This window comes from Pithys albifrons, chromosome 8, assembly GCF_047495875.1.
Source record: "Pithys albifrons albifrons isolate INPA30051 chromosome 8, PitAlb_v1, whole genome shotgun sequence".
NCBI lineage: Eukaryota > Metazoa > Chordata > Aves > Passeriformes > Thamnophilidae > Pithys > Pithys albifrons.
Window position 1 is genome coordinate 38,903,201 of NC_092465.1, and position 24,041 is coordinate 38,927,241.

The window sequence follows — 24,041 nt, forward strand, 5'->3', positions numbered from 1 at the left end:
GGGTACTGATGTTGCTGCCTCGGGAGGATGTCCATTGTCCTGCTGAGAGCTGGGGCTCAGGGGAGGCACTGACAGGTGGGAGGTGGTGTAGAAGAAACTTGCAGTGATTACAGCTGGTGCTAAATCTCCTTAAATACTGAGGAGTGAGAGCAAGTCCCTGACTTTGTGGATGGAGGAAGGAATGTGGTAGTAGCACGTGTGTGGCTTTTGGCTTTTAGTATTGGACTTGATTAGTCTGGAGAGCTTGTTGCCAAATATATAATTGAAGCAAAAGGAGCTAAACAGGGTTAGGAAATGGTTTGGAAATTTGTACAGCTAATGGGGGCTCTGACCTTGCCTTAATATGGATTTGGAGCCCTTGAATGTGAGTGTGGTTAATAAACTCTTTGTGGGTGAAGGAGTGCTTCCTGCTGACTAAAGATGGGAACCTCCTAAAAAGTGCAGGGAGAGGAGCAGGACACCAACACCCCACAGGGCTGTGGGATGGGGCTGCTCCAAGGACAGGGCTCCAGGGACTTGCTGTGCTCCTGGCTTTGGCCAGCAGTGCTGTTTGGCAGGAGCATTCCCTGCGCTGGGGGCTTTCTCAGCAAGCAACATCTGGTCCGGAACATCCTGTGTCTGCTGGTTTCCACTTTAAAAGGTTGCTTTTGTGGAATTTTTATTGCTTTTTCTGGCATTGCCTTTTCTAAGATGCAAATTGGTCGTTAATGGATATTATGGTACTTTTATTTTATTCCCAAACTCAATCTGCTGGTTTCTTCCTCCCCAGGGACTGGAAGATCTGCCTGTTCCTCTGATCCTGTTCTCAGGTTGTGGGAGGCTGTTTGAACAGCCTGGGATGAGAATAGGAGCCAGGGCACCTGGAATCCAGCATCACTATCCCCCATGCTCTTCCCACTGACATAAACCTCCAACAGCCCAGTGACCCTTGAAGCTATCTCTGAGTTTATAATTCCCAAGTTAGCCACCTGCCTTCCCTCTGGGAAACACTGTAATCAAACAAATTTATTCTTTTCCACCCTCCTCGTTAGTCTGTAACTTAATTGAGTTGGAGATTGTTGACTTTTGGATAAACAGCACCTTTTTGATAACCCCAGATAAGCTGGCGGTGCTCACTTGTGGCATGATGGGAAGGCATCTTTGCAGCTTAGTCCTTCCCCCGTGGTTCAAAACGCTTTCCAGAGAGGCCAGGACATATATCCTGGGGAACTCTCAGCTGCTGTGGGATGTGGATGGAGACCCCGGGCTCACCTGGTGGTGAGCACACCTGGCCAGCCTGGTCTGGGGGTAGCCGTCACTTCTGAGAGTTCTCACCAAACCCCAGCATGGGATCATCTCCCTCCTCCCTCCTGGGGAGACTCCCTAGGACCTCTGCCCCACTCCCCAAACCATTCCCAGGATGGGGTGGCAATAGTTACTGTCCCTTCAAGGGGATGGGCTTGCCCAGACCCAGGACCTGTGAGTGACAGAGCCCCAGGACTCCTTGTGTTACCTTTCCACTGGTGCTGGCATCTCCCCAGACAGCAGAAGGGTTTGATGTGTTTTGTCCTGCTGAGAGCTGGCACTCAGGAGGGGCTCTGATGGGTGACAGGTGGTGGAGAAGAAACCTGCAATGATTTCAGTTGGTGCTAAATCCCCTTGAATATCAGGGAGTGGGAGAAAGTCCCAGCCCCTGGCATTGTGGATGAAGGGAGGCATGTGGCAGCAGCACACATGTGATTTTTGGCTTTTCCTGTAGATTGATGGAATTGTTTGGGTTGGAAGGGACCTCAAAGCTCATCTCATTCCAACCCCCTGCCATGGGCAGGACACTTTCCACTGGACCAGGTAGCTCAGATGTCATGCAGGATTTGGTTAACAAATTGTTACACCTGCAGCTGCTCTGGGGACCTCTGTATCTGGAGCTTGCTGTTAAATCTCTGCATGGAGGCAAACACAGTACTCCAGCCCTCAAGGGCATCCTTGGGATGTTGGGTAGCCTTGGCTGGCTCCTCAGGAGCAGGTACCTCAGTGCCCCTTCACCTGGAAGCCTGGAAAGCAGTGCTCATGGAGCATCTCCTGGGAGACAGGTGAGCTATCCCCATGAGTCTCACCCTGTGACAATTCTCAGACTGGTGTCTTGCCTGCCAAAGGCTCTGAAAACTGGAGACCTGGTCAGGGATTTGGTCTCCAGATTGCTTTTTTGCTGGGATGACTTGGGATAGGAGAGAGTGGCATCATCAGGGCGAGCCGCTGTCCCTCAGGTGACCTTTTCCTGGATTTCCTGGAGGAAAAGGAGCCTGGTAGTGTAACCATCTGATAAAAGCATGTGGATTTTTATTTTAACAAGTGATTGCATCTTTTTGGTGGGGAGGTGGAGATGTCAGGCCATGAAGCTGGAGGGTGTGGGGGAATCCCGGCATCCCCCATCCTCATGTGTGGGCTGGGCTGGGCTCTCCATCATGATGACTGGAGTGAGGAGGTGGTTGCTGAGATAAGCATCTGATTCCACCGGGACTCTCACAGTGCTGGGCTGGATGGAGATATGGTTCCCTCCCAGCTAGGATGCAACAGGTGGTGCTCCTGCTTCCCTTTGAGTCCCAGGACACCTAAGGAGGAGATGTGTCTCCTCATGACATCCTGCAAGACTGGATGCCACCTTGGATCCAGCCAGCCACTACTGACATTGGTGGCTCCTTTCCCACCTTCTCCCTGGGCTCAGCCAGAAGAGTTAAGGAAACCATTGGAGAGGGGCCCCCAGAGGCAACTGCTGGAGGTAATAATCTTCTTTCGGCTCTTTTTTCTTTTCCCCTGCTAATTGCAGAGTTGACATAGTCCCCTCTCATGAAAGGCTCTTTTGTCAGCTGAGATGCTGCGCAAAGCCCAGGCTTGGCAGCAGGTTGCAAGCCCCAGGTCCGTCTCCTGTACATCCCTCTCTGGCGGCAGGTAGTGAAATGACTCTTTCAATGACAGTGATGTCCCTCCCTCCTTGGTTCCCATCTGAAAAAAAAAAAGCCAACACCAAAGCAATGATAAAACCCCTCCTTTTAGCCAACGGGGCCTGATTTTCACCGGGTTCCACCTCGCCAGCGGAGGGAAAGGTCAGCCCGTCTAGACGCTAATCCGACAAGTGTTGTATTTCTTCGCCCGCGGGTGTCCTAGCAACAGGATTAATGCTGCGGTGTAAGGCGGACATTGGCTGGATCCCGCTCCATCCCAGGCCGGTGGTCCGGATGTGTGTCGCTCCGCATGGCCGGGCAGCAGGGAGAGCTGGGCTGGGCTCCTGGCCCCGCTCCTGCGCCTGCCCCGGGCCCTGCCGGCAGCTCCGGGTGGTGAACAGCAGTCCAGCGGCAGGGAGATTCAGGATACAGTTGGTAGAACAGGCTCATGGATGATTTATCTGGTCTGCATCCATCCCAGGGATGGGTGGGCTGGTAGTGAAGCATCTCTGCCCCAAGATGGACACCAGGCCTGGTTTGGGGACCACACTGGGGTGGGTCCATGGCCAGGCCCAGCCCACCTGGTTGCACCAGTTCTACTGTGACCACACCAGGACCTTGGGACAGCCCCTGCCACTATAAATCTGACTCTCATAGTGGAAATGGGACTCCCAGTATATCCCTTGCATCCTAACACTCAGGTCTCCCACTCCATCCCTTGCATACCAATGCTTGGATCCCCCAGTATGTGCTCTGTATCCCAACACTCTCAGTACATACCTTGCATTCCAATGCTCAGGTCTCCCAGTACAACCCCTGCATCCCAGTGCTTGAATATCCCAGTACCTCCCTTGCTTCCCAATGCTCAGGTCTCCCAGTACACCCCCCGCATCCCAATGCCTGAATATCCCAGTATCTCCCTTGCTTCCCAATGCTCGGGTCTCCCAGTACACCCCCTGCATCCCAGTGCTTGAATCTCCCAGTACCTTCCTTGCCTCACAGTGCTGGGGTCTCCCAGCACATCTGTTGCATCTCAACTCTCAAGTCTTCTCCCAGGACATCCCACCACTCCATCTGGCACAGTCACTGTGCAGGGATAGCTGTCAGCCTCTGGCGTCCCTTTGGCTTCAGGGTGAACCACTCTGGCTGCAACACCAGTAAAAACATCTCTGCTTAGGTTGGGAGTAAAAATATTTCCCATTTCCTTCATATTGCTGCTTAATCTTTTTGTCTCACAGTTGCTGCTCAATCTCTTGATGACCCCATTTTGCTTCCAGGTGTTACTGGTGCTGCTTCACTGCCTGTGTCTGGGCTCAGGGGTGTACCTGGTGCCAGAGTTCAGCACCCAGACATCCGATGGGTGTTTCCTCAGTGGGTGCTGTGCATCCGGAGCCAGCAGTCAGAGCCCCCTGCATCCATGGCACTGGGCCTGATAACATTGTCCCATTTTAATCTTTTTAAGCCTTTCCTTTGCTTTCTCAGTGGCCCCTTTCCGGGCTTTCTCCTGCCCTCTTTTCCTTGTGCAGTGCCCAGCCAGCATTTCTCCCACGATTTGTGCAAGCTTTCATCCCATCCTTGCTATTCCCCTCATCCCGCTGAGCTCTGATATCCCCAAATGTGGGGTGCAAAGGAACAAAAAGTGGTTTAAAGAGCAAAATCTGGGATTAATCTTTGCCTTTCTGATGGAGAGGTGCCAGGACTGTCTGGTTCCCAATGCAACCCCAGCAGCTCCTCCAGGCTCCAGCATCCTTCAGGGCATGATGGCAGAGCTCACTCCAGAGGCACTGGAGCCTCGGTGCTCCGACTTTCCGCCCTGCAAGCAGCCACACGCTTTAATTAGTTGAGAAGCTGGCGAGGCTCCGGGGTTGGGAGAAGGGGAGTTTCATTCCCTCAAATCCCAGCTGGGAGCTGTGGAGACAGGCTGAAACCTGCCTGGCGTCCCGTAGTGTAGCTCCTGCCTATGTGGGATCTTCTTTTTATCTCTGCAGCTGGGATGGGTTAAGTGGGGTTTTAGGAGCGTTTTCTTTTCTCTTGGGTGCTTAAAACAACAATAAATAAAATCCCAACGCAGTGAAATAGGTGAGTGACACTGCAAGGAAGGGAAGATGTTGCTCTGCTGATTTATGGGGCTTTTTTTTTCATCTTCACAGGTCACTGCTAGCATTTGTGGAATTGACTTTGCTGCAGGAAAAACTGGTTTCCAGCTTTCCCGTTAGGAAGAAACTTCTGCAATCATGTAATTAAATTGCAGAAGAAAATAAAATAACCCCCTCCAAAAAATAAATCCCAGAGCAGCTGCTTGTCATGCTTATAGCTGGGTCTTTGTCGGCTGTCTGTGTCCTCTGCCTTGCTCTAACCTTGGATGTGTTGCTGCAGCCTGTGGCAGGAAAAAAATGGCATTTTTTGCCATTTCTCTGTGCTTTCTGGCTCATGCACCAGCCTGCAAAAGCAAAAAAAAAATCTACATTTTGACCATGGGAATGTTTTAATCCATCTTGAGGCATTTCCTGGGGTTTTTATCACCTTATCTGAGCTGGGGCCGGCACCAGGCTGCCCTCCTGTTAGGTGGGGAATGTTGGGACTGTGACTCCTCCATCCCATAAATGAGAAATGATGGATCTGACTCTTCCCCATCCTCTTGCAGCAGGACAGCAGCTGCCTGGAGAGTTGCATCCTGGGGGTCCAGGGTCCCCAGAGCTTTTAAAGAGGGAAAGAAAATGCTGCCTCTGTGGGACCACTTTTTTTTTTTTTCCAAAAAGGAGAAACTGCTTAGACTTGGATATTTGGATATACGAGAGGTGAATATTCTTTCATCTGGGATGTTGATGGGTATCACCTCACGGGGGGTGGGGTGAAAGACCTCCTGCTTTTTGGGGCACTTTGAACTCCAAGTGTGGCCATCAAGAATAAAACTGTCACAAATCATAGAAAGTTGTTCAATCACAGAATAGTTTGGGTTGGAAGGGACTATCCAGGTCATCTTGTTCCACCCCCTGCCATGGGCAGGGACACCTTCCACCAGCCCAGTTTGCTCCAAGCCCTGTCCAACCTGGCCTTGGACACTCCCAGGGATGGGGCAGCCACAGCTTCTCTGGGCAACCTGTGCCAGGGACTGCCCACCCTCACAGGGAAGGATTTCTTCCCACTATCCCATCTAACCCTGCCCTCTGGCAGTGGGAAGCCATTCCCCCTCGTCCCAACACTGCAGTCACTTGTCCAAAGTCTCTCTCCTGCTCTCTTGGAGCCCCTTTAGGCACTGGAAGGTCTCCTTCTCTGAAGAGACTCAAAACCCACCTACACATGATTCTGTGCAACTTGCTCCAGGTGAACCTGCTTTAGCAGGGGAGTTGGATTTGATGATCTCCAGAGGTCTCTTCCAACCCCAACAGCTCTGGGATTCTGTGAATGACGTACCCGTGAGTCTCCTCTGCCTTTCCAGCCCGCCCCCCCTTTGAACCCTCTGGTATGTGAATTTTTGCTGGTGTCAGAGGGTCGGCGGCAGCAAAATCCCTCCCGGTTAAAGGGTGGGAATACCAGTGTGTGCAGCTTGGGATAATTACCAGTTGTCAGCAAAACAATAGTGGCATTGTAGGGCAGGAGCAAAGGGAAAGGGCCCCTGTCTTGAGCGTAATGTTACTTTTCTATTTACGTTGCCATAGTCTTTGCTGAGAAATGGCCCTATTCTCTCTAATCCTCCCCTTCAGGCATTCCTGCTGGGCTTTTTTGTGTGGTTTTGGTTTTTTTTTTTAACCCTTTTCATCCCAGAAAACAGCTTGTGGGGACCCATCTCTGTGGCGCTGTGCCACAGGGATGTCCTTGGCCTGTGGCATTGTGCCTGTGGGCTGGCCAGCTTTGGAGTGCTGATGCCTGGGATGGTGCCTGGCTGTGGGAGGGGGCAAATCTGCTCCGGAATCCTCATCTTCGTGCATAGAAGCCTAGTTTGCAATTCTCCTTGTTCTTGACATCAGTCATCTTATAGATGGTGAAGTTCAGTGCATTAAAGCTACTTATTGACGGTGTATTTTGCTTTAACAGCAAGTGACTTGCAGAAAAAGAGAATAATTGGTCAAATGATGGTTGGTGGTTGGAAAGGGATAATGTGTTTCCTGGCATCATCCAGGTCCTCTTGGCTTTCCCCAGCACTTGCATGGAGCAGCAAAGTATCATTGACCTGTATGACCTGTTTAGTATCTGTCTCCAGTGGTGCTTGGAGTTCCTCAAAAGATCTAAATTTTCCTGCTTAAATAATTGCTCTCCCCATGGACACGTGGTAGGGAGAGGGGGATCTCAGCCTTGGCTGACATCAGGTTGTCATTGCTCACCTTAATTCCCAGGAGTGGTTCAGGGGCTGGGCGATGCTTTCCCTGTTTAAGTGGCCCCTCATCCAGGCTGCTAATGACCCCAGCATCCACCCCCAAAGGGCCTTCTGGGCATCTTCCCCCCTTGTGTCTCCAGTTTGGGGGACAAAGGTCTGGCGTGAAGCGCAGTGCGCTGCAGACAGCCTGGGATGGGGTGCAGTGGGATGGGACAACAAAGCAGAACGGCCAAACTTGGCTGCCTGGCGCAGAGGAAACTTTGGAAGGAGGCAAAACTTTGGAAATGCTGCCAAAGTCAGCAGCACAGGCAAACTATTGTCTGAGGAGTGTAAAGAGGTGGAAGGACCATGGAGCGGACACGGAGTCTTATTACGAGCTCAGCCGGGGGCTTCCAGAGCCTCCAAGCTAAACAAAGTCGCCTGCACTGCAGGAGGGCAGTGCTGACAAGACCCAGGCTGGTTGGATGAGCTGAAATCCAAAAACAAACCCCCCTCCCGGATCCCCCTTTTCCTGTCCATTCCCTAACAAAATAGCGTTTCTCACCACCTGGCCCCGCAGCAACCGCGTGAGCTTTGGTTTTGTTTGCTGCACGCTGCGCTGAGGGTGAGGTTCGTGACCTGCAGAGTGGTTTCCTTCACTGTAAATCCAAGTTGAGGCTCTGTAAAGCAGCCACAAGCTGTGGCAACTGCCTCTTACAGCAGCATGGACTAGCATCCATGGCTGGTGGCAGATGCAGGACAGATGCTGTTCCTCAGGACGGATGCTGTACAGCTCTGTTGTAGCTTCAGGTACGAAGTTGTTTGGTAGATCTTCTGTATTTTGTTTGATGAATTGTTGTTTTTTAATCTTTGTTGATATTTTATTCAGTTTTCTTCTGTTCTGCAGTCCTGGAAAACAGCTGGGATTGGGCAACTCCCAGTTTTTGTGGTGCAGGTTTCAAAGTTGGTGCAGGGTTACTTGTTGACAGTGTCTGTAGCTCTGTGACATTGGAGGCTTCATATCCTGGCATGGCTGAGGGGCCTCAGCCTGGAAGGCTTTGAGCTCCAGGGATTATATATCCTACCTGGGTGCCTTGTCTTCCTCTGATTTTCAGGTTGAGATAGCATTGACTTGGATCATAAATCCTTCATTCTATCCTTCATCTCCTCTAATTCTGCCACTCAGCATCGGTTTGCAAGCTGGGATGCTGATTGCACTGGTCTCCCTGTATCCTCAGGTAAATAGAGGCTTTGGAATGGGAATGCTGTTCCTGCCTGTCCCTCATGGAGACAGCAGCCGATCCCCCCTCCACTAACCGGTATAGCCTCCCACGCCTGCCCCGAGGGTGGTCAGAGGTTGGCCGGGAGCCCCCTCGGCTCCATGCTGAGGCAAGAATGCCAGGAACTCGATTGAAATTTGGGACTTCTCAGGAGTGGCTCCCCGGCTGAGCCCGGACCTTGGTGGGGGATGAGAAGGAGGAGGCAAGTCTTCCCCCCTCCGAGGAGCAATTAGTCTGCAAGGTGATTTATTGAGGTGGAGGAAGATGGTCGAGGGGTTTGCATTCCTTCCTGTCACCTCCTGCTCCTTATCTCCATCTCCGGGCTGTGAATTGGCCCTGGAGGGAGGCAAGTGACAGGCAGCAGAGTCGTTTGCCCCTGTGGGGGGGATGATGGTGTGAACACCCGGTGGGGCTGGGGGATACAGGTCACCCCAAGCTCACCTCGTGTTTTAAAGACCTCCTTGTACTGTCACAGACCTCCCTTGGGCTCGGCTGTGCCCAGACATTGATGGCCCTTCACCACCATCTGTTCAAGGGCACCTCGTGGGGTGGCCAAAGTCACCCCAGCCCCCATTCTCTGCTGCATTGTCCTGTTGATGTGGATGGGGCAGAGAGGGACACCAACATCTCTTGGTGGCAGTGCCTTATCCAGCTCTGCTCATTTTGGGAGCAGGAGGAGGCAGGTAGCTGGTAAGATCTGGGCACAGCTGCCCTCCTTTCCCCCCCGGGCTTATTTGATGGCTCCCCCAGACAGTTGTGACATTTCCATGGTTTATTTATTGAGGAATTTGCTGGGAGGATGTTTCTGGCTCTCCATGAGTAACTGTTTAGGAACGCTGCCGTTCTGGGGAGCTCCATGGCGTTGCACAGCCAGAAGGGGGGGAAATGCTGGCCTGGAGGCAGGTCCTCTCAGACCACCTGTGTCATTTTTGGGGCTATGATGGTGCTGTCATTCCTGCCTGCTCGGCCTCCATGGATCCTCATCATCCCCTGCCTTCCCATCTCTGTGGCTGAGCGCCCGTGCATGGGCCAGATCCCGCTGCCTCTCCCTGGGGGCTGTCTCAGCATGGGAGGTCAGTGGCTTGGGATGTGGCAACAGCCTCAGCATGCGTCTGGATGAGGGCCTTTTTAAGTGTTGTTTGGGCTTTTAGATGGAGAATGGATTAAAATCCCAAATATCAATAGGATTTATGGATACCATATGCTGCTGACAGTCCCTGAATTATTCTTCTCAGTGCTCCCACATCCAGTATTCTGGCTGTGCTGCTGTCAGAGTTCCTGAGTTCCTCCCTCCCTCCCTCTTTCCCTTCCTTTTTCCCTCCCTCCCTCCCTCCCTCCTTTCTTCTCCCCTTCCCTCTGCACCCCAGCAATGGGGTGCCATGGGATGCTGTGAGCTCCATCCCTCTCTGTCTCCAGGCTGATGTGCCCTGGGGAGGGAGGTGTCTTTCCTGCTGTTACTCAATCTCTTGGCATTACAACCCTTTCTGCAGCTGCACTTCATTTTTGGAGCTCAGTGTCTGAACCCAGGGTCCCCCAGTAGTTTGGGAGACCCTTGCTGGAGGTGTGAGCAGCGGGAGGAAGGAGGTTCCAGGTGACAACCCCTCACCTGCACTCTCTGCCCAGACCTCGGGGAGCTCTGGGCTGTTGGCTGGGGTGGCCACCGGAATGGGGCATCACCATGACAGGGGCCAGCAAAGCGGGATGCGCTGAGGATGCTTCCGTGCAATGCTCGGCCTGAGGCTCCCTCTGCTGTCTGTCTGTCTGTCCACCCGCTTGTGCATCTGCCTGTCCATCCCTCTGTCCATCTCTGCCTGCCCGGCTCTTGCTGGGGAGTCCTTGGTCTGTGGAGGGGGAATTTCTGAGCTTGGCTGGGGCAGGGTCCCTGTTCACTCCCAAAATCCATCAGGGAGCAACCCCAACCTGCCGGGGTTGCTTTAAATCCACTTGCTTGGCCACTCCTTGGCCCTTAGAGAATAACATCGCTGTTCTTAACCACAGATGGGATGCTGCAGGTTTGAAATCTGCATGACAGGCTCCTTTTTCCTCTCTTTTCCCCCCCATTTTTCTCCTTTTTCCTCTTTTTCCTATTCCACCCTTCTCCTTCTCTCTTCAGTTTCATTTTACTCCTCCTTTTTTTCTCTTTTTTCGCTTTTTTCTTCGCTCTTTTCCCCTTTCTCTTCCCTTTCCCCTTTTCTCCACTCTCTTGTTGCCCTTCTCTCTTTTATCTTCTCTTCCTACTCATTTTTTCTCTCTTTTCTCCTCTATCCCCTCTTTTCTTCTTTCTCCCCTCTTTTCTTTCTCCTTTCCTCCTCTGATTTTTCCATTTCCCAATCACTTTTTCCCTCTTTTCTCCTTTTTCACAACTTTCTCCTCCACCTCATTTTTCCTTTCTCCAATTCTCTTTTCCCACACTTCCCCCAATCTCTTTTTTCCTCCCCCCTCCACTCTTTTCCCCCACCATTTTTCCTCTCTTTTCCCCTTTCCCCCCTTCTCATTCTCCCACTCTATTCTCCTGGGACAGGACTGAGCCCTCTGTGAGCAGGGCAACCTAATCCCCCTTTTCCAGATGGACTGTGCTGTACCACCAGACACTGGACAGCCTTGGGAAGATGCAGTCAGCCTGTTTGAGAGGACACTGGAACCAGAATGAGGGTCCAAATTTGCTTTTAGAGAAGTTCAAGGTTATGACAAGCTGGCAGCAGCATCCTCTGGAGTATGCAAAGTGGTTTTTTGGGAGCCTTGAGCCTAGAGAAGGCTAAAACAAGGGGTTTTCCCTGCTCTGCCAACAAGCCAGTTGGCATGACTTCTCCTTGGGGGAATACTTCTCCAAAATACATTCCCAGTCCCTGCCTGACTGCTTGGTCAGTGGCCAAGCTGGGTGAGCTGGGTCCAGACACACCTGTGGTACCAGCCCACCCTCTGAGCACCTATTTTGGAAAGCCCAAGTGCCTTATTTTGGGATGCCCCAGCCCTGGCTCCCTCCCTGGTAGCTGCCAGCGTGGAGATGTGCAGTGAAATGAAGATCATTGACCTAATGAGGGCATCCCACAGGATTGTTGCTCCACTCTGCTATCTTGAGCTGCCTAATCCCAACAAAAGGGAGAAATGGGAATTTTTCTGGCTGGGCATCATGTCTGCAACACGCTTGGGGTACCCCAGCATGGTGCTGCTGCTCAAATCCTCCTCACTGAGACACAGCAGCTCATAGAGACGCGTGATGCTCCCCACTGGCCCTAGGAGGCAGCTCCAGGGGCCTGGATCACATCCCTGTTGGGGGGCCTGGATCACATCCCTGCCAGGGGGCTTGGATCACATCCCTGCTGGGGAGCTTGGATCCCATTCCTGCTGGGGGGCTTGGATCCCATCTCTGCTGGGGGGCTTGGATCCCATCTCTGCTGGGGGGCCTGGATCACATCTCTGCTGGGGGGTCTGGATCACATCTCTGCTGGGGGGCCTGGATCACATCCCTGCTGGGGGCTTGGATCATATCCCTGCTGGGGGCTTGAATCACATCCCTGCTGGGAGGCTTGGATCCCCTCCCTGCTTGGGGCTTGGATCGTTTCCCTGCTGGGGGGCTTAGATCCCATTCGTGCTGCTGGCTGTCACCCTGTTATCCCCGCCCCAATTTGGAGAGGAGGTTGTGGGAACACCAAGCTTTTCCATCCCACCAGTGGCAGAGGAGCAGCAGTTGTTCGTATCCCTTTCGGGTGTGCCAAGGACACGGGGGGAGTGGTCCCACACCACCCTGTGCCACTGCACCCTCGCCCCAGGGGAGCAGTGCCAGGCACACCGGGGTCCCGCCCCAACATGCTGCACCGGGTTGGCAGATGCCTGGCTCCTTTCCTCAGGTTGATGGGAGCACAGGAGCTCTGCAGGGGGGCCATATGGAAACTCTGACATACCGACAGAACTGTGTTCCGTGTGGATTAGTGGTGGGCTGTTCCACAACAGGCACCCCTAACAGCATCAGTCATGGGGCAAGCTGTTGGCAACAGCATCCAGCTCCCATTTTAAGGAAAAACTTGCCCGTTTCACTTAAAACGTAGTGTGGGAAATGTTGCATAAAGCAAAATAGGCATCTGAACATTTGTTCCAGTGATTTTCTTGGATGTTTTTAAACCAGTGTCAGGAGAGCTCCGCACTGTAGGACCATGTTATGGCAGACTGTGACTTTCCCAGTCATGTGGCCAAGGGGAGCCAAAATTGTCACCTCCCCATCAACATCCCTTCTCAGGGACACTTTTTGATCCACGAAGGTGACCTGACTGGTGTCCCCATGGCAGTGTGGGCTGTGGATGTGCTCCAGGGAAGCAGGGATTCAGTGATCCCCAGGAGCAGGGGTCATTGTCACCAGAGCAGGACAATGCTGATATGGGAAAACAGAAAGGATAAATGTATTTGGGGGGAATTTTTTTCAGCTGAGGTGAAGAACAGTTGAATTTTTTGGGGTGTGGGAGAAAGCCAGCACTGCCCGGGGGGGATTTACACCTCGGGCTCCAGGAAAACTTGTGATTTAAAAACTTGTGATTACTCAGACCTGGCTTTGAGACGTGTCTGACGTGACGCTTATGGTGGGGGAGTTGCAAGTGCCCCCCTTTGCCATCCTGTGACAGCACCTGCTGGGTCTTGGCCCTGTAACCAAGCCAAGAAAGTGGCTTTAAACACTTGCCTTTTGGGACTTGTTGTGGCTCCAGCCGGTGGAAATATTGGAAATGTTTTCTGGCTTTGTTTTCCATCCTCGTTCTGTTTTGCTCTGAGGTTATAACCTTTTCTCAAGATCTAGAGCAGGGTGTCCCACCGGAGCGGGTGGCATCCATGGGGACCATGTCCATGCATGACCCCACCATGTACAGCTCTTGATTTAACCAGAGCTACCAAGCAGAGAGAGAGAGGATTTAGGATAGTCTGGTCAGGAAGGAGTTAAACAGCTGGCAGCAGCTGCTAGAACAGGCGATAGGGTGCGTCTGAAGGCTGGCTTGGCTCCCAGAGGTTTTGGGGGACTCAGGTGGGTCCCCAGCCAAGCGGTGGGGTCCCCGAGGGGCTGTGCCGGGAGTGGGAGGCTGGGCTGGGGAGAGGAGGGTTCGGCGAGGCCGGCAGCGCGGCCACTCCTCCCGCTGCTCCGCTCCGGTTTGAAGGGTCGAGTGCCGGAGCCTGGGAGGAGTGAGCGATGTGAGTGCTCCAGGAGTCTGGCTGGGGCAGAACTCCTGCCTCTTCCCTCCTTTCCTTCCTCCCTTTCACTCTCGGAAGCAACGGAGTCATTTTCCCTTTCCAATGGCCCCACCTTGCTTGGGGTTTCTGCTCCTCCTGGCTTGCTGCTTCTCCTCCTCCGAAATGCAGTTTCTGGACCGGATTTGGGACAGCACGAAGACCACAGGAAGCCCAGTAGCTCCCGGCGAGGGAATCCCGGCGTCGGAGCCACTACCCTCAGCGGCAGCTCCTGCTCCCAGCCTGTCCCCGGGAACGCGGAGTGAGGAGGTGGTAGGGAATGTCACCACCCCACAGCAGCAGGAGCCAGATCCTGGTACAGCAGCGCCTGTGGGTGAAGGGACTGCAGCCAAAACCACAGAGCGGTGGGACAGGAATGTCACAGGGCTGCTGGAGAGCACGGCACGGTCAAGCATCGCTCCTCCCCACAGCACCTCACCTGCCCCTGGACAGGATGGGATCAGCAGCTCCACTGACAACCCACAGCGCTTTGGAATGGGGACCACTGAGGACCCACAGCCCTTTGGAATGGGGACCACTGAGGACCCACAGCTCCTGGGGTCAGGGATCACTGAGGACCTGCAGTTCCTGAAGATGGGGAGCACTGAGGACTCACAGCTCTTGGGGTCAGGGACCACCAATGGCCCACAGTTCCTGAAGATGGGGAGCACTGAGGACTCACAGCTCTTGGGGTCAGGGACCACCAATGACCCACAGTTCCTGAAGATGGGGACCACAGAGGACCCACAGCTCTTGGGGTCAGGGACCACTGAGGACCTGCAGTTCCTGAAGATGGGGAGCACTGAGGACCCACAGCTCCTGGGGTCAGGGACCACTGAGGACCTTCAGTTCCTGAGGATGGGGACCACCAAGGACCTGCAGCTCCTGAGGATGGGGACCACAAAGGACCCACAACTCCTGAGGATGGAGACCACTGAGGACTTGCACCTCCTGAGGATGAGGACCACTGCGAACCCACAGCTCTTGGGGTCAGGGACCACTGAGGACCTGCAGCTCCTGAGGATGGGGAATACTAAGGACCCGCAGCTCCTGGGGGCAGGGGCTACTCAGGGCCTGCAGTTCCTGGGGATTAGGAATACCAAGGACCCACAGCTCCTGAGGACTTGGACCACCAAGCACCCACAGCTCCTGGGGAGGGGGACCAATGAAGACCTGCAGCTCCCAGTGACAGGGACCACCGAGAATCTGCAGCTCCCGGGGATGGGGACCACCGAGAATCTGCAGCTCCTGGGGATGGGCACCACTGAGGACCCACAGCTCCTCGGAACAGGGACTACCAAGAACTCAGAGCTCCTGGGGACAGAAACCCCCCCAGCAATGCAGACATGGATGTCCTTGCAGAGACCAGCAGGTCCCCAGCCAGGTAGTGCCCCTTTTCCTTTCTCACCAGGTGACAGTACCCATAAGCAGGCAGTGCCATTCCAGGACCCCACAGCACAACCTCCCCATCACCACCATGGAACATCACCAAACCGATGGCATGACACCAGCCACCAGGGGCTGGCTTTGGCCAGCATGAATGGGAGCCAGAGCCCCCCTTTGCCTAACCAGAGGGTGAATAATGGTGTGAATCCTCCTCTTGCTGATAACTCCAGTCCTCTCGAGTTTGATTTACTAACAGCTTCTATGAGACTCTATGGTAGTAGTAGTGCAGATCTCGCATCCTTCTTTCCCGGACTGATGCCAGCGGCCGGCCACTGCCTGCCCATCCCAACCCACCTGCCCTTCTGCAGCGTGCTGGGCACCAGCCACGTCCGATTACCAAATTACCTCCACCACAGCAGCGAGGAGGAAATTCGGGCTGCTTTGCATGAGTGGGAGGGGCTGCTTGAATCGCGGTGCCATCGCTACCTGGAGTGGTTCCTCTGCTTGCTGCTGCTCCCTGGGTGTAGCTCCTCGGTCCCCATAACCCCCCCGCCATGCCAGGGCTTCTGTGAGGCCGTCAGAGACCTGTGTTGGATTCACTTGGCTGGTGGGCGCCTTCCTCTGCCTTGCGATGCTCTCCCTGAGGAGGAGGAAGGGTATTCTTGTGTCTTTATTAATGCTTCTGCAGGTAATGTGGGTGGGTGATGTCCCTGTGTTGTGTGTCTCCCCTCCCCAAGCCCCACCCCAGGCACTGAGGGATGCCTCTGCCTTGCCCCCATGTTGCTGAGTGCAAAATTGCTTTCTGTACAACCTTGGCTTTTTCAACCAGAGAACCATCAGGTTTTGTCTCCCTCCACAAGGCTGAACATCACTCCTGGTGAAATACAGTGGGGGTCCTGGTGGTCAGGACAGGAGATGCTCCCCAAGCACATCATGCTAGCATTCAGGGCCAGCTTCCCAGTGCCACAGTGCTTTGGGGTGCCCATCCTGGGACTGGGGCACTTGGAGAGCTGTCATCTCCCCCCTGGAAACAGGGGAACGACCTGAGCCCTGTGACCACTCAACCACAGCACCATGGTGGTGAGGAGGTTTCAAGGTGACCCATGGCAGTGCCCTCACGCTCCCCTCTCCTGGAGCAGCCCTTTACTTTGTGTTAATGATTCACCCGACGGCTAATGTTTGATCCCCGCCTGCTTGGAAAAGTGGGAGAGGTTTCTTCGCCTCCAGCTTTGTCATTTGGTGGTTGTGACCTTTCTGTGTGTCAGCCAGAGACCCAGACGTGCCTCTGGGGCCAGGGGGTGAAGGAATGGGAGTGGGGTGGGTGACTGGTGCCTGGAGAAATGCACATTGGGATGGAAGCAGGAGCTCCCCCACCAAACCCTCTGAATGAGGCTGTGTTCCCATGCCAGCCCCCCATGCCCTCGGGTGATAGCCGGGAGATGCCAATGAGGAGCCAGAGGGGCGATTTAGGGGTGAGGGGGTGGGTGACAGACAAGGATCCCACACATGGTCAGTGTCAAAGAGGCTCTATTCACTGGGGGGATGCAGTGGGATCATGGGGATACTCAGAGAGGAGGTGCATGCCATTCCAAGCGCATGCCGTGGTGTCTCGGATGGACAGCATCAGGAATGACTGGGGTCTGTGGCGGCTGTGGTGCACCTCATGGAGTGACTTGGGATACTCCTACATGCTGGGGATCCCCTGCATCCCATGCTAGCAGCCTGGGCTCAAGCCAGCCAGGAAGGTCATGGCAGAGTGGGATGGCAGCTTGCAACATCCTGGGGACCTTTCCAATGGCAGAATCACTGCTGCAAGAGACATCCTCACAGCCATCCTGTGCCAGCACCAAACACACTGTGGCCTCTGCCATCTCTCCATGCTCCACAGTGGGTGCTGCCAGTTTGCCACGGGGTTGATGGACTGCAATATTTGGGCTCTGGATACCCTTTGGAAAAAGCAGGCATGGCCTGAAAGGTTTGGTGGATGAGAAAGACCACTTGGCTTTTGGAGTGGAGCAGACATTTGAAGGGGTCTCCTTTACCCCTCTGCTCCCCAGTCCTCATCCAGCCTTTGCTTGCTGTCATGCAGGGAAAAGGTGTGTCCCTTTTGCTTTGGGAAATGCTAGCACCCAGCTCCCCCTCTGGACTCGGGGCAAGTGGCATGTTTGGAGAGGAAGGAGGCTCCCCGAGCCAGCTGCAGCTCCAAGGGGAGCGTGGTTGAAAGTTGCACTGCTAACAATAGCCTCTTTCAGTGTGTCCCCCATCACCCCAAGCCCTGGGGGGAGACACAATGACTTGTCTGGCTGCAGGAATTGCAGCACTGGCTCTTATACCCATGTGGATCCCCGTGAGGAAGCTCTGGTTTCCTTTTCCCCTAAAGCTGCTGAGAATTTGGCTTCCTTCCTTCAACCCCAGATAAGCTCTATCCCTGCATCCTGGTATTTGCAATCGGAGAGAGCTTGTGGGGGGCCTGAGGAGGGGATGACTCATGGGTGGGTGACAGTCTGTGGGTCTGGGTGAGCCCCACTCACTTGCCCCATAATTTTTGGAGTAGGGCTGTGCACATCTGGGTGTGAAAGGATGCTGGGCTCTAAAGGATGGTGGGCTCCAAGATCCAGAGGTTCCTCTCCAAGCAGACTGGGGGTACCCTATGGGGAAGCCTGATCCCTGTGCTGGTCAAAGGAGGGGACTAGAAATGGTGACAGACCAGGAGGGAGGTTTTCTCCCTGCCAGGTCAGTTTTGGAGTGCCAAGCTTGGGAGACTGGGGCTTAGGGTAGCAGGGTGGACACTGAGCAGTTTGAGAGCTCAAGAGAGGATCAGTGGGTCTGGGGTCTGGCAGAGTGAAAACTTAACCCCACGTTTATTCAGTGGATGTGCCCACTGCTGGGTCCCTGTCATGGGACTGGTGCTGGCACTGGGACTCAGCAGCATGGGGAGGCTGGGAACGCTCCATGATGTCCCCCAGGCTTTGAAAGAGGCACCCAGCTTTTCATCACCATCCCAAGAGATGTGTTTTCCTTCCAGGCTGGGCAAGGCTGGCCTGATTCCTTCTTCTTCTTTTTTTTTTTTTTTTATTTTTTAAATTTTTTTTATTTTTTTAAATTTAGGTGGTTTTTTTAAGAGCTCTGGAGGACAATGCCTGGCTCTAGAGCTGGGTGGAGGTTCCTGGCTGATCCTCCTGGGTTCAGCCCAGGATACCCCAGGATACATGTCTGATTCCCTCTACTCCCTATTGCTCACATTTAAAATCAGGATGGAGTTGGGGACATTGAATTGTCTTAGCTCCTGCTCCTGGCTCGGGATGGGGCCAAAATCAGCACTGAACATTTATTCCCAGCGCAGATCCCTCAGCTGTTTCAGAGCCGGGGTGGTTGGGTTTCCTCACTCCCAGGAAATGAGAGGTTAAAAAGCACCCGGCGTGTTCACTCCCATGGAGTTGGCACTGACCCCGAGCAGTTGACATAGGAGAGGAGGAATCCAGCGCCCGGTGTGTGGGCGATGGGGATGTGCTGGCTGCCAAAACAATGGGAGCTGGCGGACAAGGGCTGGCTCGCCCAGACCAGATGTTCAGCTGCATCGGGTAGGAGAGACAGTCTCCAGCAGAACTTCCCTAATTCCCTAATTCTCAACAGGAGTTGGGAAACGAGGCGACCTTCAAATTGAGAGCATCTGGGAAGCTGACAGGGCACATTGGCTTGAGTCATGTTCCCAGAGTGCTATTAGGGGATGGCTCTGATTTATTCCCAGCTGGGATGAGCCTAGGATCCTGGCCCTGGGTGATCTGAGTGGTCACTGTGACCCAGGAGTGGGTATGGACGCAACACACTTTCTCAGGGCTCCCTGGTTGCTCAACATCCTGGTGCTCCAGCAGCATCCCCCCACCATGGGCAAGCCCTTTGGTTTTATCCCACCTCAGGGAATTCTGAGCAACTGGTCTAGTGGAAGGTCTCTCTGCCTATAGCAGAGCAATTGAAATTCGATGATCTGTAAGGTCTCTTCCAACCCAAACCATACTCCAGTGTCCCAGCTGTGATTGGAGGGCCAGCCACAGGGATTGGGTGGCATTTGGGGAGTCGCATCCAAATGGTGTGGTGGGAGCAGCTCAAGGTTGCTGCCTTGGCCAACCCACAGCCTGAAGAAAAACTCTCAGTCCCTGGGGAGGAAGGGCAGAGGAAGCCAATAAAGAACAGTGTCTGGGGGAGACGTGGCCGGGGTGTCCCCTAAAGGCATTTTGTTGAGTGACCATCTTTGCCTGGCTGGTTGTGACCATCCCCTTTCCTTTCTTCCCGCAGAAAGCCTGAGCGCTGAGGTCAGCCTGCTGGAGCTGATTGGAGACCCACCTCCAGAGGAGATCCTCAAAATTTATGGCCCTGACAACAACCCTGGCTATGTCTTCGGTCCCAACGCCAACACAGGCCAGGTGGCCCGGTACCACCTGCCGAGCCCTTTCTACAGGGACTTCTCCCTCCTGTTCCACATCCAGCCCACCACCCCCCGGGCTGGTGTGCTCTTTGCCATCACAGACTCCTCTCAGAGCATCATCTACGTGGGCGTCAAGCTCTCGGAGCTGCGGGCAGGCAAGCAGCAGATCATCTTCTATTACACAGAGCCAGGCTCACCCAGCTCGTATCCGGCAGCCACCTTCACTGTGCCCACCTTGCTCAACCAGTGGACACGCTTTGCCATCAGCGTGGAGGAGGATGAAGTCATCCTCTATTTGGACTGCGAGGAGCATGAGCGGGTCCGGTTTGAGCGCTCCCCGGATGAGATGGAGCTGGAAGATGGCTCTGGGCTCTTTGTTGCTCAGGCTGGAGGGGCTGACCCAGATAAATACCAGGTAAGACCTCGGGTCACCCCAAGGTGAATTTCCAAGAAGCCTTGAGGGACGTGACACTGACTATGCCTGTTGAACCAACCTCTTTGCCTGGAAGACAACCAGCAGCCATGCTCCATGTGTGTCCCTGGGGAAGGGGACACCTGAGACGGAGGGAAAGGCGTCTTGAGATGCCACTAACTTTATTGTCTTGGGGCTCACTAAGGCAAAGCTCTCAAGGTTGGCTGGCAGGAGGAGTGTGGGATTGCCTTACAGCAGCCACGTTGCCCACACCTTTTCCCAGCAAACACATGGAACCTCTTCAAATCTCACCATTGCTAAAAATACCCAACTCCTTTGGTGAAGGACCTGGTGTGCCTGGAAAAATGTCTCTCTTAGCAGGAAAAAATGCTTGGGCTGGAGCATATCTTTGTTGGCTGATACTGAGCAGTATCTCCAGGAAGACTTTGGAGAGTGAGGAGGGATGTGATAGCTCAGCCTGTGCTTTGAGCAGGACTCATGTTCTAGATAAGGTTTATGGAAAGTGTGGGGGACATGCCCAGCTGACATGGAAATCCCCTGCAGTGCCTGAGGAGAGGAATGTTCAGGTTTCTCATGAGTTGAGCAGGATTTGCCCAGCAACAGAGGCTCTGCTGACGGCAGCAATGCTTTTCCCTTGAAGTTTTGCAAAGCACAATTCTGACCTTAAACATCATCTTGACTGTGCTGCCACATTCTCGGCTGAATGGCTTTGGGCAGGGAAACCTCCCCCAGGAAGGGGTTAATCATTGATGGGCTACAGACTGGTTTGCACTGTGATTCAGGCAGGTCCCTTGAAGAGCCACTTGCTCTTGAAGAGCAGTGTTTTTTGCTCTTGAACATGTTGGGAGGGCCGGGTCACGGCCCTGGATGAGCTCCTCTCCCCAGCTGGATGCGGTTTGGCACCATATGGAAGGCAGAGCAACAGCTTGGAGCAGAGCAGACCCTTTTAGCAGGTGATGCTCCCAAGCTTGCCAAACCCCCAGTCCCACTGCCCACCCCCGGTTTTCCCGTGGGGAATAGCTGGCCATTGAGGGAAGGAGGCTGAGCGCCTTGGCTGGATGAGAGGCGAGCAGCATCTGACTGCCTCGTGGTGTTTCCATCGCTGTCCGGCCCTGACTCGTGTTATCTGGAACTAACAGGGCATCGAGCGGATTAAAACCTGGCCCTGGGTCAAGCCACAGGAGGAGCTGCTGGCAGTCAGCTGGAGGGGTGTCCTGCCACCTCTGCTCCTTCCAGAGTCACCTTTCAGTCAGTGGCATGAAACCTGGAGGGGCAAAGCCTGTGGGTGACTCAGAAGCCCCTGGGACAGCAGTTACTAAGAGGGCAAATGGGGTCTTGGATGGGGTCTGGCAGGAGTATATGTTTGCAGCTGGATATGGCACTTGGGGACATGATTTAGTGGAGGACTTGGCAGTGCTGGGGGAATGGTTGGACTTGATCTTGGAGGGCTTTTCCAACCTTAATGATTCCACGATTCTTTGGATTTGTTGTAAGATCTATGGTGCTGCTGCCCCCTTTATTGGAGCAAACAGGCTGAACAAGGACCCTATAACCATCCCTGATAGGGATACCTTGGTTCAGGACTTGGAACTGGGTTATTTTCTATGCCTTTGGCAAGCCCCAGGTTTCAACCTTGCAGCCCCTTCCCAGCAGCACCAGCATGGCCTGACAATCCATGTACCAGAGCTGGCACGAGGTGGGCTGAGCAGAGGAAGGGGCCAGAACCTGCCCAGCTGCCCAGCAGTGCTTTTACAGGGACCTTTTTGGCCAAGCTACTTGTTTCTCTTCTCTCAAGGGCTCCCTGGCCCATGCAAGGACTGCTGGCAGGGCCAGGTCCCTGCAGCCCACATTTTGTATTTCCTAGGATAATCTGCACTTCCTTACCATTTATTTGGGTTTTGCAAGCACTGTGTGTATCCAGGCTGCTTGTTTATACAAGAAACCACCACAAATCCCTTCCTAAGGATGCAAACACCCATAGCATCCATGTCTCAGCTGGGAAGGGTATGTGAGTAACAGCCTGAACCCCACAGCTGTCACTGCAAGTGAGGTCACCCAGTACACCCCAGAATCCAGCTTAGGTCTTTGCTGCTGAGGTGGGACACAAGGATGCTAATGGGGTGGGATGTTGCCAGGATGGGATGCTACTCATCCCTCTGATCCTGGTGGGAAGGAGCAAGGGACCATGCTGGGAAGCGAGATCAGAGAGGGGAGATACCTCCCCCTCGGTGTCTCTTCTCTGGGCAAGACACCTAAAATAATATTTGGGCTGGCTTGAAAGCACAGTGCACCATGTCTGGGCAAGGAGACATGATGGGCTTAAGAAAACAAGGATCAGAGGCAGTTGCAGTTCAGCCAGCCTGACTGTGACATTATAATGTGAATATAAGTACATTAAGTTAAAGTTATATAATGAATATATTTTTATATATAATAAAAATTATATAAATTCCTCCTGCAAGCAAATGCCCCCAGGTGGGTGGTGACCTCCTCCAGCTGCTCACACTGCTGACAACAGATCTCATTCAACCATCTCCTCCCACTCGAGGATGTGGTGGCCAAGGGGCACAGTGGGTCACATCATGGCAGGGTGGCTTGTGGCATATGTCTGTCTGTGTCACCCATCCATCTGTGGTTTTCTTTCCAGGGGGTCATTGCTGATTTGAAGCTGCAAGGGGACCCTCGGGCGGCTGAACGTCAGTGTGAGGAAGAGGAGGATGACTCAGAGGTGAGCACTGGCAGCCTGGCTGGGGCAGGATAGAGGGGTGCCCCCCACCATGCTCACTGCTCACTTCTCATCCCTACTCCATGCAGCTCTCTGGTGATTTCGGCAGCGGGGCAGAAGGTGGACACCAACCCTCAGGGAAGGTTGGGGTGAGTTGTTGCCTGCAGGTGTTGCACTTGTGGTGGCACCTCAAAATTTTAGTGGAGAGGAGGGCTGAGTGCCCTCCATGGTCATAGTCATAGGATGCTTCATGGTGTCCTGGCACCTGTTCCTTATGGAAAGGCACTGTGAGGTAAATGGCACCGTGGTATCCCCCCGTTGTTTGCACAGGGTGTCCCAGGGCTGTTGGATGCTGTCCCTGTCACCTCTCCTCCCATCGTGGGGAGCAGTGGACCGAGGAGCAGTGGGGCATCCCCACAGCAAGCTGAGAGAACCAGAGCAGAGGAGACGCTGCGGGTCTCCACAGGAGGTAATTCCAGCAGCTTTCCCCTTCCCAGGGGCACACAAGTGGGGACATTGTCATGCCCATCGCCAAGCATGACCAGCTTTCTACTTTCCCACAGGCGCCGGTCCCAAAGGTGAAAAGGGGGAGAAGGGTGAACGTGGCGTGAAAGGGGACTCCGGGACTGGTGGTATTGTGGGAACAGGCAGTGTCAAAGGCCAAAAGGTGGGTGAGAACATGGTCCATGGGGGCTTGAGGGTGTCAGTGACATGTCCATGTTTGACACCTGCTACACTCTGTTTCTGATCCTCAGGGAGAGAAAGGAGACTTGGGCATTAAGGTGAGCATTGCTGGCTGAGCTGAGACAAAGCCATGCCTTCCCTGGGCTCTTACCTCAGAGATGTGCCACCCATCCCCATCTCCCTTCCCTCTCCAGGGCAGTGCTGGATTTGGCTACCCTGGCTCTAAGGGCCAAAAAGGGGAACCAGGTGACCCTGGCCCGCCTGGGACCCTCTCTCGGCACGCTGATGGCTCGATGGTGGAGCAGGTCACTGGTCCTCCAGGGCCACCAGGGAAAGATGGAGCCCCTGGCAGGGACGGCGAGCCTGTGAGTCAAGTCCCCCATCCCTGGGATGTCCCCTGTGCCTCCACCCTACCCACCTGCACACTGACCTGTCCCCTCTCTGCCATTCCTAGGGAGATCCTGGTGAGGACGGCAAACCTGTAAGTGGGGGGGGGGGGGGGGGTGGCAGGGTGATGGGGGACGGCTGCTCCCTTGCCTTGCCACCCACTGACACACCCTCCTTCCCCTTCACAGGGTGATATGGGGCCCCAGGGGTTCCCTGGGATGCCAGGGGAGCCGGGTGCGAAAGGGGAGAAGGTGAGTGCTGGTGCTGGTGTTGAGGAGCAGAACATGCCGCTTCCCCCTCTTCCTC

At 54.1% G+C, this 24,041-nt stretch overlaps 1 protein-coding gene across 4 annotated transcripts in view; it reads left to right on the plus strand.

Moving 5' to 3' along the window:
• COL18A1 (collagen type XVIII alpha 1 chain) overlaps nt 1-24,041 on the plus strand; it is a 38,582-nt gene that overhangs the window by 5,296 nt on the left and 9,245 nt on the right. Inside the window, exons 1-10 of one of the 4 annotated variants that reach the window (XM_071561764.1) lie at nt 13,519-15,771; nt 19,377-19,921; nt 22,587-22,667; nt 22,754-22,813; nt 22,995-23,133; nt 23,228-23,331; nt 23,420-23,446; nt 23,543-23,713; nt 23,803-23,829; nt 23,924-23,986. In XM_071561764.1, coding sequence (XP_071417865.1) covers nt 13,764-15,771; nt 19,377-19,921; nt 22,587-22,667; nt 22,754-22,813; nt 22,995-23,133; nt 23,228-23,331; nt 23,420-23,446; nt 23,543-23,713; nt 23,803-23,829; nt 23,924-23,986 — 3,225 coding nt within the window. In that variant the 5' untranslated portion in view covers nt 13,519-13,763. Of the gene's footprint in view, nt 1-13,518; nt 15,772-19,376; nt 19,922-22,586; nt 22,668-22,753; nt 22,814-22,994; nt 23,134-23,209; nt 23,332-23,419; nt 23,447-23,542; nt 23,714-23,802; nt 23,830-23,923; nt 23,987-24,041 lie in introns of those variants that run through there. The other 3 variants (XM_071561765.1, XM_071561766.1, XM_071561767.1) reach the window with 3 other exon arrangements.